Here is a 15,659-nt window from a genome sequence, read left to right as displayed (position 1 = left end):
ACTCACTGCTTATTGACCTGTCAGAGGCGTTTGGGCTTCTCACCATCATCATTGGCCGGTCTTACTATTGTAATTTATCCGCGTTAGCTGTGTTAAATCATTACGTTATGTATGGAAGCCTGTGGGTTTGTAACCTGTAATTTTATAATTTCTGATCAAATTTGTCGGTCATCAACATAAAAACATATTAACAAATTTGTCCATGCTTCATTAGTATGTAAATTTTCATAAGCACCCTCGTATAGAATATTGGACGATGCAATGGCATTGAGCGATTTATCTCGTTTTTGTCTTAGTTCTAGTCATCATGTGCATCCTATATTTAGCAAAAATTTCACCCGGTTCTCTCGATGTCCCTGGAGTCAAGAAGTCGAAGGTCTTTTCATCCATATCAAAAATCGACGCAATCTCTTGGATCTTTCTCCACCAGTCAGTCCTTGTAGCAAATTTTGACCGATCCGGTTGAAAAGAGCGGAGAAATTCACGGCCTTAGCCACAATAGTTTCTATAGATTTTTCCTCCCTATTATGGTGGCTGCTGAATTAGTATCAACTTGCTGTTTTGAACAATTTTGTGGTCATAATATATATAGTACCACTTACATAATGGAATTTTCAAAATGTACATCAGCAAAGTAAACTTGTCATGGTGCTCCTGGTTCTGTTTTAATTTGAATAGAACACAACTATTTTTTTTCTCGAAAAGTTTGTAGTACATAGTATTAGAAGAAAAATATTCCTATTGTAACTTTCAATATTTTACCAGTTGCTTCGGCTTCCGAACAAAACATTCCTCATCAACTACGTGTCCAGATTACATAATTTCATGCTTGGTTACGATTTGAGTTTAGGTGTTTCTCATGCCTTGACTATGTCATGTGTGCTTTAGAAAAATAACAGCAATTTTATCAACACATTTTTCACCGTTTGTATGATGAGGATTTCAGTTCTTGTTAGCATCCAGTTCTTGTTATACAAACCAGGTATCAGAATTTAAAAAAAAATTAAAATAAATAAAATAAGAAAATTAAGTCTTCCCTTTCCGGGCCATTGCAAAATCAAGGATAATTATATATTTAGGACTGTACAACTTTATTGTTAAACTAATATAAAAGGAAATAGTTGTCGCACAATTTTTTTTTTTTGGGGGGGGGGTTTACGCTGGCATATTACCTATGAAGTTTTCTATTTTCATTTTACTGTCGAGCGGGATCGGCCGACCAGGACCAGGTCCCCGCCGCGCGCCCGCACCCACTCATTCAGCTCCATCTTTTCTCATCTTCTAAATTTTCTTGGTTGAAGATAATCAAAAAGATACGTTTATCGACTTTAGAAATCCATAGATTATGTTGAAAGCTGATGGATTGTTGCTTATTAGGACAGATTCTAAGTTTATTGGTTTTGAAATGTTTGGGACTTTGCTCAGATTTTTTAGCAGTTTGTCTCTTTCATTTTCGTATTCTGGACATTCAAAAATTATGTGGGAAGGAATTGAAGTGCAATCGCAATTGGGACAGTTCGGAGACGATGCCAAACCGATTCTCGTCTTGTAGCTACCCCATAGGCCATGATTTGTCTTCAGTCTAAAAATAGTAGAATAGAACTCCTTTGACATTCCTTCTGGGCTATCGCCTTCCGAAAACCATGGTTTTTTCTTGAGCTCAGGGAACAGTGACCTGTAATAATTGCCAACATTTGATGCGTTGTATTTTTCTTGCCACAGATTTCTAAAAAACTTTTCCAAAAAGTTTTTCCCGTCATCTTTAGAAGAAACTTAACCCTTTAACGTCAAGGGTTGGACCTGATGTTGCTGCAGCCTCCTTTGCAAGTGCACAAATACTTAATCGTTTGAGTCCTGTCATACATGAGAATTACGCTTCATCGTAATCTCCACATGCCAGTAAGTTATTAACAGGATCCCTCAATTAGCCCAGTAGCTGACAAAATTTGGATTACAGATATTTTAGGAGTACTTTAACTAATTAGTATTGATAGTAAATTAGTAAAATGGGCAGATCGTTATGCATCTAATTCAGAATAAATTAAAATATGAATTTTATTTCGTGTTTCTTCTTCATTTATTATATTAATTCATACATGTTTAGCGGTCATAATTGACCATATTAATTATTTCAATTAATTATTCTTTTTATCTAAGGCCTTGGTTGAGATGAAAATAATAATTAACTGAAATTTATTTACTATGATAGGGAGCTCAATGGGCCGTAGTTGCTCTGTAATTTGGTGAATTTTGGCAAATATATGTTTTTAACTTAGAGTTTCATTTAGCTAAATAATGAGCTCTGAAGAAGGGCCAGGGGCGTGGCCCGAAAGGCATTAGCAATTAAAATATGTAGCATAAAAATAAATGGTGTTATTTAATTTAAAAAAAAAGAAAACTTTGTAGGTTTAAAGTGTATTTTTTCTCATCGGTTATTTGATTCTATATACTTCTATACTCCACCCATTTAATTCGGAAACGATTGACTTTACCAAAAAATGGTCTTATACAAACGTCAAGTTAATTTTGGCTATGCGTCGCGGGGTGGTAACATATTTAACATAACTTTCTCATCTAGCTGGGACATTTCTCATTGTTTAAAATAATAAAGTTAGTGTCATTTCACTAACTTTGTTATTTAAAATGAGAATCTTATATTTTTCTTGTACAGTTCGATTCTGCAATGCTACAAGAGGAACTATGCAGGGTATATCATCAATTTCTATAGTCCACCTATTTAATTAGAAAACAATTAACTTTAGCAAAAAAATGGTCTTATACAAAGCCCAAATTAATTTTGCCTAGGAATCCAATTCGATTCTAGAACTTATTTTATGCCACTTTAACTGAAAGGAAAATTTTGATAGGATCGACCATTTATGAGTTATGCCCGAGACGCGTGAGGGGGGTATGTATTTTAAATCTAAAACAGGGAGGGCAACCTTGTTACAAAAAGCCACCTCACGCATCTTCCGTCGGGCATAACTCAGAAATGGTCGATCCTATCATAATTTTCCTTTCAGTAAAACTGGCATAAAATAAGTTCTAGTATAGAATTGCACAATAAAAATATGGGATTCTCATTCAAAATAACAAAGTTAGTTTCATTTCCCAGTTAGATGAGAAAGTTATGTTCAAAGTGTTACCACCACGCGATTTCTAGCCAAAATTAACTTGGGATTTGTAAAAGACCATTTTTATCCAAAGTTAATCGTTTTCGAAATAAAGGGGGTGGGACATCTGAGTGTTACAAAAGGTATACCCTCTTCACGCTTCTTCCGTCGGGCATAACTCAGAAATGGTCGATACTAAAAAATTTTCCTTTCAGTAAAAGTGGCAAAAATAAGCTCTAGAATCGAATTGGATTCCTAGCAAAAATTAAATAGGGATTTGTATAAGTTCATTTTTAGCTAAAGTTAATCGTTTCCGAATTAAATGGGTGGACTATAGCAGTTGATACACCTGCATAATTCCTCTTGTAATATTATTAGTATTAGTACATAAACATTTATTTTTTTCTGGCAATTTTAATAAGCATTTTAAATCTAAAATTATATATAATATATATTTAATTTTAGAATTAAAATGCTTATTTAAATTGTCAGAAAAAAAATTCTAAAATTAAATATATATATATATCTGTGAAGCTTGCCAGCATGCATTTAATTAGCATCTTGTCTGGAGAACTAGAAAAGACTTTTTTTAGATGAGTTTAATTGGGAGGGAATATTTTGTCTTGCATACTACATCCGACAAAGAAACTCATCATTTCTTCAATTCTTACTCTCATTCGCGGTTTTCCATCTATTTGAGAAAGAAAATTCCAAATAATATTCGAGGAATGTTTTAATATCGAACAGAAGGCCGGCAGAGAAGCGAACGGGAGAAACGGGAATCGGGAACGTAGTGGGAGAGCGTTCAAGGCAGGGAAAGGGGAAGCGGAACTCAGCAGTCAGCACGCCTTTTGATCGATATCCAGCTCCGGCCGAAGCAACAGCTGTCTCGGTCCTCATTCGCTCGAATTTCCAGCGAACGCCCTCGCCCAACTGAAACCAGGTATCAAGAGAAAACTGATAAGACATTTTAAATTCTCCCCCTAAGATGCGATACACGTTGAAATAGCTGATGTCAGTCGTTCCATCCGCCTTGGACAACTTTGACATATTGCACGGATCTTTACTGCATCGGTTGTCTCCTTTTGACAACGTTTTCATATCGCAAACAATATACTGTTTAAAAAAAATTGACCTTTCCCAACATATTCAACACTTGATTCCGCCATCCTCTTAAACTTTTTGTCCATTTACACCAATTATTTCTATCACACATCTTTACACTGACAGTGACAGTTGTGATCAATCTGTTTTGGAATCATACGATATTCTTATATTTCTTTGTCATTTTAATAAAACATTACACAAACAGAATATACTCTTGTCAAAATAATTATATAATTTATTGTAATAAAAGTTTAAAATACATAATGTAATACTTTGACTCTTTGAAACGTATAATCGAATATGTATATAACTTGATTTTTTTAAATGGTCGAAGAAGAAGACGGATAAGATTGTCGGCTGCATATATACGTATGCATAAATTTAAATGCATTTGTGAAACTGCAGGACAATTTTGATGAGATGTTAATATACTGATCACAAAAGACGATATTTTTTGTCGAAATAATCATTCTATACTTTATAATAGTTTTTCCACTAAAAAAGTTCAACTATTTTTTTAAATTTTGTATGGTAGCATGGTAGAATAAAATGTATTGTTAAGACTGTCTCATGTTTTGTCTTATACGTATGTGTACATATACGTATGCGTAAATTTAAACGGCAATTGTGAAACTGCAGGACATTTTTGATGCGATCTTTTATACTGATTGACTCTTTGAAACTTATATTCTAATTATGTATATATCTTGATTTTTTTAAATGGTCGAAGAAGAAGACGGATAAGATTGTCGGCTGTTCATCGACACTTTGAAACGAAAAACTGTCTTATTTCTAGCGTATATACGTATTCTTAAATTTAAATGCAATTGTGAAATTCTGCAGGACATTTTTGATGCGATCTTTTACACTGAACACGACAGACGATATTTTTTGTCAAAATAATTATTCAATACTAGTAGTTTTTCCACTAAAAAAAAGTTCAACTATTTTTTATTATTTATTTTTTAATGGCGGAAGAAGAATATATTGTTAAAATTGTCTAACGTTACCTTGACACAGTAAAGTTTAGTCCTATTTCTACGTACGTACATAAATTTAAATGCAATTGAGAAACGTTAGGTACTTGAATTTTTTCGATACAATCTTCTAATTCCAGATAAACCGCACACGGCAAAAGATATTTTTTTGCCGTAATAATTCATGTTTTATTTTAGTGTTAATGTGTGATTGTTTTATTTCTTGCGTATGTACGTATACGTAAATTAAAGTGCAATTGAAAAACTGTGAAACATGGTCCACGCGATCTTTCAAATTCTAATTAAATTGCACACGGCAGAAGATATTTTTTCTCAGAACAATTACATCCTTTGTTGTAGTTTTTACTTAAAAAAAAGTTCACGAAGAAGAAAGATTGTATTGACCTGTTACCTTGACATATTAAAACGTATTATTGTCTTATTTCTAACAATAAGGGGATATACAGGGTGTCCTAGAGATAGTGCGAAAAAAATTTGGGTGATAGTTCACCCCATTTGCAAACAACTGCAAACGTATAGTCAGTCCCTGACGGGTTACCATTTTTGTTAGACCTTACTTGAGAAAAACACAAATGTTTAATCCTAGAGATAGCCAAACTTCACGAAAAGTTCATAAGCTTTCAAACGGTATGCATAACCCCTCCTTATACAGTTATATTTATTTCCCACCTAAGCCGTGATCGTTGATCTCATGTGAGTTTTTTAACAACTGATATGCAGCAGTGTAAGTCTACTGCAATCAGGAAGAAATATCTTCTGTCGTGTGCAATTTAATTAGAATTTAAAATATCGTATCAAAAATGTCCATCATAGTTTTTAAATAGCCTTTCAATTTATTCGTATGTATACATGGTGTCGCAGAGATAGTGCGAAAATATTTTTTGAGTACAACACCCTATTTGCAACTTTTTTTTCAGTATGTTATAAATGTTCCGGCTATTAGTCTACAAGTTCCTTAGAAACCGAATTAAATAAATGGCTAACATATGTATTTTGCCAATAAAAAATGTTAAATCGTAATAAACTATTTAATATAAAGTAACGCATTCTTTGTATCTCGTATGAATAAATCGGAAGAATCCTTGAAAGCTAAGGTTGATCTTTTGAGATAACTACGTATCGAACCGTAACGATGAACAATGAAACTTTTGGAGAAGAATAGAGAAAGAATCTATTGCCTTCATAAAAAAAAAATAATAATAATAATAATAATAATGCAGCCTTATGAATTTGCTTGGATCTCGTTTGTTTCAGATTTTTTTCTAGATGAATTACTAGGCCGGAAGTTGAATTTTTTCTGTGTACTCTTATGCAAATACGACGCCAGTTTTAATGAGTTTACTGTGAACGTGCTATTTCGATGGAATAGGACGATTTTTGTTTTTCTTTGTCATTTTTTTTTTTTACCGATGCCGATCTCGGCGTTTCTAAGGATTTTCAGTCTACCCATTTCAATAAAAATATACAATTTATACGCCCCAGCTACTCATTATTTACCAGAAATATTAATTTTAAATACCATCGCAATTTAAAATAGCTTTTATTTATTCAATTGGCATTTAAAGAGCTTGAAAAATCAGTGGTATTTTTGAAAAGAAAATTACGTTGATCCCAAGATTTAATTTCTTGATTGCTATCAATGAATTGGTTAAAGTAATTGATTCATTTATTTTAGAGTTTTGTGAATGAAATAACTTTTTATTAGTAATATATTTGTATATGCTGCAAATCCTTGATTTTCTTAATCTTATGTAGCCTAAAATGAACTGACTTCATCACATGTATTTCTATTATTCATGATTTTGTTTCTTGTGAATGTAATAGCTTTATTTGATGGGTTTGATAGACACTTTATACATTAAGAAATAATGACTTTTTTTAAACAAGGGTATTTCAACTACAAGGTTACATGAACCCGATTTTTTTTTTTTTTGTAAAATGCAGGGCAGCTGGTTTCGAACCCGGAGCTTATAGGACTTTAGCTTATTGATTTTTTCACATTTTATGCATTAAGGCCGAAGGTTTTTTAAAAATTATTATTCTTAATTTGCTTAATCTTATGGGGCTTTAGCTTATTGATGTCTCCAATAACTTGGTCGGCCTATTCTTGATGGCTTTATTTATTGTGGATGTTAGTTGTTTCAACACTTCATACATTAAGACTGAAGATTTTTTTTTGTGTGTCTTTATTCTTAATTTGCTTAATATTATAGGGCTTTGGCTTATTGATAGTTTCAAATAACTTGGTCTGCCTATTCTTGGTGGTTTTGTTTGTGTTTGTTAGATGTTTCAACAATTTATACATTAAGATTGGTTTTTTTTGTTTGTTTTTTTAATTTGTCTGTTTTAAACTTAAATTCTCTTATCTTACAGGATTTTATTTTTTGATTAAGTTCTTTTATAATTTTGTTTGGATCTCTTCAAGAACCAACCTGATCTGCATTTTCTCGATAGTTTTGTCTCTTTACTTTATTATCTACCTACTTCATTATCTTACAGAACTTTGTGAGCTTTCTTCCAGGGGTATGCCTATTTACACTAGTTTGGTCTGTCAATTTACTTTGTATATTCAGACTTATGTTGTGAGTTGGATCTTCAGGTCAAATGACAAATGAATTTAAAGAAACTAGGAAACAGCTTCCGGGTTCAGCCGAGTTTTCAGCGATTTATATCATTTTACTTATTCAGACTTACGGAAAATATTTTTGTTTGCTGCTTAATGTTCTTTTATGAGTAACTGTGGTCTGAAATTCTTAGTGGTTTTACGTATTAAACTTGTTTTGGTATTCATCATTATTTAATGATTGGACAAAGTGTCTTATAGACAAAACCAGTAGTAATATGCCAGACTTTAATGATCAGAGACAATCAAGTCAAAGATCAATAGATTTTTTTCTTCTTATACCTTGAATATAATATTATAGTAATATTTCACATAATGAAATCTTGGCCAAACAGCTTTTCAAGTCTGAAGTCAAGTTTAGTCAGATTTACAGTCTGTTAATTGTCTGGCAACTAGTCAAGTCTTGTCTATTATTGAAAACTTGGTCTTTAAAGCTGCTCACAACTACCAACAAAAATTTAAGCTCACAACACAGTTTTTTGTTTTAAATAAACATCTTTTTAATTCTTGTCTTTTCTCTTATTATTGTTTCAATTTTCAATCATCCTTTTTTAGGTATAATTAATTAATAACATTCATAATGCTATATTTATTTCTGAATGTGATAAATAAATGTAGGCTGTGAAAATAAATTTTTACAATTTGCTACAGCTCGCCCCAACCGCCAAATGGAAGAAAATCTCAAAGGCTTCAATGTTGCATTTGCAATCAGCCAGGTCCTTGGAGTGACCTGCGTCGTGCTTGTTGCCACCTGGACATCCTCTTACAGAAACGGCTTTGGATGGAGGTCCAACCCGGATCTCGAATTTAACTGGCATCCCCTCTTGATGACTGTCGGTTTAATTTACCTTTATGCAAACTGTAAGCTTTTTCACTTTTGCCTTCATTTGAAAAGTAGTTTAACCAGATTTTTGTCCTATCTCAGCTATCATGATATACCGTGCGTTGAGGACAATGCGAAAACAAAAATTGAAGATTTTCCACGCCATTATCCACTCGGTTGTCATACTTTGTGTTCTGTTTGCACAAATCGCCGTCTTTGATTCGCACAACTTTCACGTCAATCCGCAAACTCAAAAGTTGGACCCTATTCCCAATTTATACAGTCTTCACAGTTGGATTGGATTGGTTGCTATTATTACATTTATTCTACAGGTATTTATTTTGCACACTTTAATTTATTTTCACTTTAATTTTATTCACACAAAAAACAGGCCATTTGTATTTATTTATTTTCCATAACTTGTTGTTGTTTACCTTTATAGAGTGTTACTAATCCCATTTCCCTCTTCAGATTAAAAAATAAAGAAAATCCGTTCAATTTCATCCTTTCCAGAGCCAGCTTGTTGAGCGAGTTAATCGATTTTTCAATTATTTTCTATTCGCTTTTATTCGCTACCGCGATCCGGCCCGGTGACGCTGTGCGAGCAGTAAAGAACGCTGTGAGAAAGCGTTGGCAGCGTCAGTGGGCAGAGAAGCTCCTGCAAGTTAAGGGAACGACTGAACGATGGCCCCATAAGAATCTGAAATGAAATGAAAGGATCGTGTTAACTCGGTTGAGGATTGGCCATACCCGTCTGACACACGGACATCTGCTTCTGGGTCAAAACCCGCGCAGGTGTCTCGCTTGTAGAGAAAGGCTGCTCAGTGTGTCTCATCTTGTCGAGGAGTGCCGTGCCTTGGCCCCCTACAGGGAGCGAGTAGGCATGAACCCTGACATAAAAACGGTACTCGGGCGAGCAAGTCAGATGTTGGATCCCCTATTCCGCTTTTTAAGAGAAACAGGGGTGTTTCCTCACTTGTAAATAGTGTATAAAACGTGAATATCTGTGTAAATAAGTGTATCTGTGTTGTGTTTTATTGTGTCGTGTATTTATTTGTAAGTAATTTATTTATTTGTTTGTTGTAAGTGGGTGATCTTTTAGACTATAGGGCCGATGGCGGAATATTGAGTACCCCATCGGCCATAACAGTGCAGTGCGAGGGGGCTGAAATGACTTTATTGTTGGAAGCCCCGGGAGGGGGAAAAAAATTCTCTGATGAAACAATAAATTTGAGTAAAAAATAATTATTCATTTTTCCCCCCCCAACATTTTGAAGATACTTTAGACATTGGATGTAGCATCCATCCACATAGTCTAGAGTGGTTTAGGGTCTTGGAAATATTTATCAAAGAGAAAACATTGGTCAAACGCAATGTACAACTTCTAGAGATGATTGTTTTATTGGTCTTACTGCACTGTGGAACCATAATTTAATGGCTTTGACTGTACTAAAGTACATTAAAGAAGTTCTTCTGGAAGCCTGTGGCTCCAATCGCTCCATTTATTGGGGACAACTTCGTGTTAATGCACGATAATGGTCTTGTAGCTTGAGTTTTCACCCGTTACTTGGAGACGTAGTGATTGCCAAAATGAATTGATCAGCACATTTCGCTGACATGAATTCCATAGAACACTTTGGGATGCGATAAAGGGACAGATTAGACATCATTTGCCGCCTCCAATAATCTGGTTGCTTATTTATTCGATGCCTAGGAGACTTAAGGCCAGAAGAGGTAATGCGCGTTATTGAGAGTAAAACCAGGTCAAAATGATTTTCTGATGTTTTGGTGAATTTTCTTTCAAACCATCATAATTCCATTATTTTTTTTCAACACATGAATTTTTTCTCTTGTTTAATTTGGTTTATATTAAAATAAGTATTTTGTAATTAATATAACAAAAAAAATACATGATTTGAAATAAACAACAAAATACGAGTGGCCTTTTTTTTTCTCTCCTTTAAGTATATTTAACTATTTTCTTTTCTTTAGTGGATTGGCGGATTGTTAGTTTTCCTGTGGCCTGGCGCTTCTATGACAATAAGAAGTGCTGTTATGCCTTGGCATGTTTTTATCGGGCTTTGTGCTTTTGTCTTAGCCCTTGCAGCAGCCGTCTCTGGTTTGAACGAAAAGGCAATATTTTCTTTGAAGTAAGTATTAATAATCCCTTAACCTACCACATTTTAAGTACTAATTCAATGCTTAATTTCAGTAATTATGCTGCACTTCCTGGAGAAGGTGTTCTCATAAATCTCATCGGTCTCATGTTTGTATTTTTTGGCATCACAGTTGTTTATATCGTAACAGAGTCAAATTATAAACGCCACCCACGCCCTGAAGACGGCGCTCTTTTGAAAACATCACCGTCAGATTAAATTTATGAGATTTCATGTAAGATAGCAACTATAAACTTGTGCTACAAATTTGTTATTTTTTCTCAAATAGAACAAGGTTTTTTCATTTTTATTCAATATAATGAACCTTTCCTATGAAAGATAACATTATTTGACCAGTTGTAAAAAACAAATTTATATACTCTTATCAAGATCAGTTCATAGGGTATATTTTTCATTATTCGTCCCAATCTTAATGTTGTTATGTATGTTTTCGGCTTATTGGCATAATTGTTGACAGTGTTGGTTTAAATTAATTACTATTATCAGAGCACAAACAAAGCACAATCTCTTGAGTGATACTGAGCAGTTAAATTTAGGTTGAATATTTTGTAATAATATTAAAATGAAGAGATTTTAGATTTGATGGTGTAGTAACTCTTCATTTTAAATTACCACAATGTCGTAAAAACTGATGATAAACAAACAAAGAATATATTTTATATTGTTTTGTGTTAAAATATATCTATATTTTAAATTATACTGCAATTTATTTAATAAATATTATTGTGTAAAAGCTCTGGAATAATTGTTTCCAAGTTTACTTAAGTTTTACAATTAAGTAAATGCTTACCACATTACACAAACGAGAGCTTTCTGTAAAATATATAGTTTTGTTTAACTTCTATAAAACAGATTATGCAGAAGTGTGATACACTTTTAATGTTAGTTTTAATTAGAGTTTCGGAAGTTTTATCTTTCTCGCCTTGTTCCAATTCTTTTTAATATTTTTTATTTAAATAAAATATATTTTACTTCTTCATTGTTATATTTCATGTAAATCCTTTCCTTCGAGTGAGTTCACTAAAATAAGAATTAACACCACTTACATATCAATTCAATCTAGCGAGAAGAAACCCAAGATAGTTGTGAACTGTCAGCCTCTTGAGTGAGGAAAAAAAACATTCTTATATATTAATGTATCTTTATTTTGTTATCTTTTAACATTGGTGCCCTCCCTGTCTTTTGAGCAAAGTTTAGCAAAAATTATTCTTATATACAACATACATTTAAATTATGCTTCCCCTTAACATCCATGGAGTATATACAATTATATTTTCAGCTTTGGTGTTAAGTTTGACTAGAAGATTGTAAAAACTATTCTACCTTAAATTTTATGATTTAGGAAGGCACTACAGCAGGGAGATATAAATAATCTAATAGAACAATCATCACAGATATTTATAATTTAAAATTTCAACGAAATATAAAAATAGATTTTTTTATCTGTAAGTACATATTATAATTAAACATATTTCCTTATCATAATTACCCTTGAAAGAATCAAAAAGTCTTGCTGTATCAACTGACACCTGGCTCATCTTCCTTTAAAACATATTTAGATGGAAATCTGAAATGGTTAAAATCTTATTAAAATATAATAAACATAATCGCATGCAGTATAATAAATAAAATATGTGTGGCAAAAACTCGAGTATTACACAATTATGTTAATCAAATAGAGAAATACATTCACAGGCAAAAAATTCAACCCCCTTGATAAATGTATAATTTTTAAAAATTAATTTTGTTAGTAATATATTTTTATGTTATTTTTGAAGAATACAGTAAATTGAATATTGTCTGTTTCTTCCCCTTGCTTTGATAACTTGTCAATATTAATTGGCCAAAATATGATCCCGTGCAAAATTAATTAATTTTCTTGCCGGGCAGTATGACTTTTCCATATCTTTCTAATCCTATACATTTTCAAACAGATTAAAGTCAAAAAAATGGGACAGTAAAAAAAAAAAATGCGCTGGAAGCAAAACAATCATCACAAATGGACAACACATTTCTATACTATATCCAATACAAAGGAGTTTTCAAACCATCACAACATTCATAACCAATAAAAAAAGTCAAATTTTAAAAAGATGGCTATGGACAAAACGCTAACAGCATATCTGATTTTATGTTAGACCAGTTACTTACTGGGTCCCTCTTGAGTGAAGACAGACCCAATAAGTAACCCAGTGGCAGTTTAGCATGAGTTAACCAACTTGCAGACTAACATCCAGCAACAACTATAGTTGATTTTGTCCTACTTTTTATGGCCATCTGGAATTTGTATAATAAATTGAGACACATCAGTAAGCAAACATGTAATCTACACTACTATAAATTTAAACTTTTCTGTTAAAAAAAAGCAGAAGTTCAGTGCATCCTGATTGATTCCTGTGTCAGGGTAGGGAAGTTTCAGTTTGATTAACGATTTGAATGTTTTGAACAACCAGCAGTTAGTGAATTGCATTATCAATGTTTTGGAGACAGTTTTGCACCATTTAAAACATCAAAAAAGTAGTCTTATGCTTATTAGCCAATAACTAGGACCTGACTTAGATTAGAGTAGGAGTTGGCCACTTTACGACCTGTACTCAGTACATAACACCTTCACACCAACATAGGAAATGTTCCGCTGTCTTTTCTTGTATGGGCAACAATTATGTTTCTGCCACTCTGAGTTTATACATATTTCAATGGAGTCTGCAATGTCAGCTAGCAGCGGCCAACTATTATTCTAGTCCTAACACATACTTTTGCCCGTTAGTTTTTGCAATGATCTTGTGATGAACTTTTTTTCTAATGCCTCTGTCCTGGGCTACATTACAATTGAAGGAGGACATATCTGATGTATCCCATGTTTTCAGTATGTGTCAAAATGCTCAGAACCAACAAATGTCCTCATCGAATTTTTCTTGTACAATTTCTCGGCTTCTTTGTTGCTCCTCTGCCCTGGTGCACTGGAGGAAGGGACTTGCATGCAATGACAGCTAATGCAATCCCTAAAGATTAAAGACTGAAGAAAGACCAATTTACAAATAAATGCCTCACTGGCTCACAAGGAAAACCAGCAGTTGTGAATCTAAGATCATGTCATCAATGAGCACAACCGAATGTGCAACTTGCAATGCCTCGGGAATCTTCACAAATTTTAATAACACCTTGACCTAACCTTGCGCAGTGGCAATATCATAATCAATGAAGTTCTACTAAGAATAACACCTTGACCCACACACAAAAAAATACATAGAATAAAATACATACCATAGAAGTTATAAACTTTAAATAAATTAAGGTCGAAAGAAGCCAGGTATTCTGTGGTAGTATATAATAAATAAAAGAAATAAAAATAAAATAATTTATAACTAATATAAATAAAATATTAGTTAGCAATAAAATAATTAAAGTATGTGGAATATTTGGCTGCGAGTATAAAAGTATAGGCACACTGATGTTTTTAAAATTTAGTAACCACGGCCAAGTGGTTAATGTGATAGTCGGCTTGTAGAACCTGCGGTGTCGTGGGTTCAATCCCCACTGTCGCCCTATAGCCTTTTTTCATGCACCCTTTCTCCCAAAAAATATGCGTATGCAGCATCTTACACTTTTCCTCTGGCTAATAAAGAATCATAAGGCAATAAAAAATGGTGTCTGGTCTTTCCGTCTGAATGTGCAAAAGAAGCAAAGTCAACTATTTCCAATGTTGTTAACTTACTAAATCTAAAGGTATACAAGAGGGTTGAATTTCTGTTTTATAAGTTCATTAACAAATTATACTAAAACAATAACACATGCAATTTACACTAGAAGCAACTAAATAGCTATGAATTCAAATATACATGAACATTTACACTTTTATGATGTCCTTGCGGTTTAGTAACTGATTTTAAAGATAATTCAGTCTTCAATTTTCTCTAATTGCGAAAAGTGGAACATTTAGACATTAAATAATACACTCAGTTTACAACGATTTCCTATTTTGGACATTTCAAGAAAAAAAAATGTATGTAGGAGTCTGTAGGAAAAAAATTGAATTTGCGGGCAATGAACAAACAATTTTATTAAGGGAAAATGCAAATGTGGGAAAAAAATTCCATTCCCATTATCTAATTTTTACTGATATTAAATAAATAAAGTATGTAATTTTGAAATTAGGAAAAAAATTGAATTTGCGGGCAATGAACAAACAATTTTATTAAGGGAAAATGCAAATGTGGGAAAAAAATTCCATTCCCATTATCTAATTTTTACTGATATTAAATAAATAAAGTATGTAATTTTGAAATATATACCTAAATTTTAATTACATTTAAAAATATCAATGATTTCAGGAAACAACATTGGTTTATTTATAAATGTTATTACCCTTGAACTAATGACTTTACACAGATAAAAAAAAAGTTTAGTATCCCTTACCACCAAAGACAGCAGGAATAGTTTATGAATTTATTTATAATGAGATCATATCTGAAGTTGTTTTGATGAAGAAACGAATAAGGTAAGGACATACCGAAAATGCCTTATGATACCTTGAGGTTGAGGTAAGCTCACTACATCATTATCACTTCCAAGCAAAAACCAATGTGTTGATATAGACACTTTTGCACATGTTATTCTTGTAGATGTTTACCATGATGGTAACGTGAAAAATTATTTATTTTACAGTGTGATTAAGAAGAAATGTCCATTGATCAAATACACATTTGTAAACTTCAGCTTGGGAAAACTCTTTATCAAATAAAGAACTGAATGTTTCTATTGTACAAATAGAAGTTACTCATATAGAACTGTATTCTCTATAGTGCAATCATTTTTGTC

General features: G+C 32.7%; 2 protein-coding genes across 21 annotated transcripts in view; one reads left to right on the top strand and one right to left on the bottom strand.

Moving 5' to 3' along the window:
• Positions 1-11,346, top strand: part of LOC106670343 (cytochrome b561) — a 35,323-nt gene extending 23,977 nt beyond the window's left edge. The window contains exons 1-5 of one of the 2 annotated variants that reach the window (XM_014400581.2): positions 3,930-4,056; positions 8,493-8,702; positions 8,767-8,996; positions 10,657-10,814; positions 10,877-11,346. In XM_014400581.2, coding sequence (XP_014256067.1) covers positions 8,510-8,702; positions 8,767-8,996; positions 10,657-10,814; positions 10,877-11,039 — 744 coding nt within the window. In that variant the 5' untranslated portion in view covers positions 3,930-4,056; positions 8,493-8,509 and the 3' untranslated portion in view covers positions 11,040-11,346. Of the gene's footprint in view, positions 1-3,929; positions 4,057-8,492; positions 8,703-8,766; positions 8,997-10,656; positions 10,815-10,876 lie in introns of those variants that run through there. The other variant, XM_014400579.2, reaches the window with a different exon arrangement.
• LOC106670337 (protein Malvolio-like) overlaps positions 9,110-15,659 on the bottom strand; it is a 28,101-nt gene continuing 21,551 nt past the window's right edge. For 17 of the 19 annotated variants that reach the window (XR_002910173.1, XM_014400558.2, XM_014400560.2 and 14 more), the window contains one exon: positions 11,966-12,408. Coding sequence is in view for 17 of the 19 variants with exons in the window: in XM_014400558.2 (XP_014256044.1) it covers positions 12,360-12,408 (49 nt within the window). In the remaining 2 variants the exon portion in view is untranslated. Of the gene's footprint in view, positions 9,365-11,965; positions 12,409-15,659 lie in introns of those variants that run through there. The other 2 variants (XM_024225984.1, XM_024226503.1) reach the window with 2 other exon arrangements.

The sequence above is a fragment of the Cimex lectularius genome, unplaced genomic scaffold (genome assembly GCF_000648675.2).
Source record: "Cimex lectularius strain Harlan isolate CLEC.00 unplaced genomic scaffold, Clec_2.1 scaffold69, whole genome shotgun sequence".
NCBI lineage: Eukaryota > Metazoa > Arthropoda > Insecta > Hemiptera > Cimicidae > Cimex > Cimex lectularius.
This window is presented reverse-complemented; position numbering and strand designations above follow the sequence as displayed.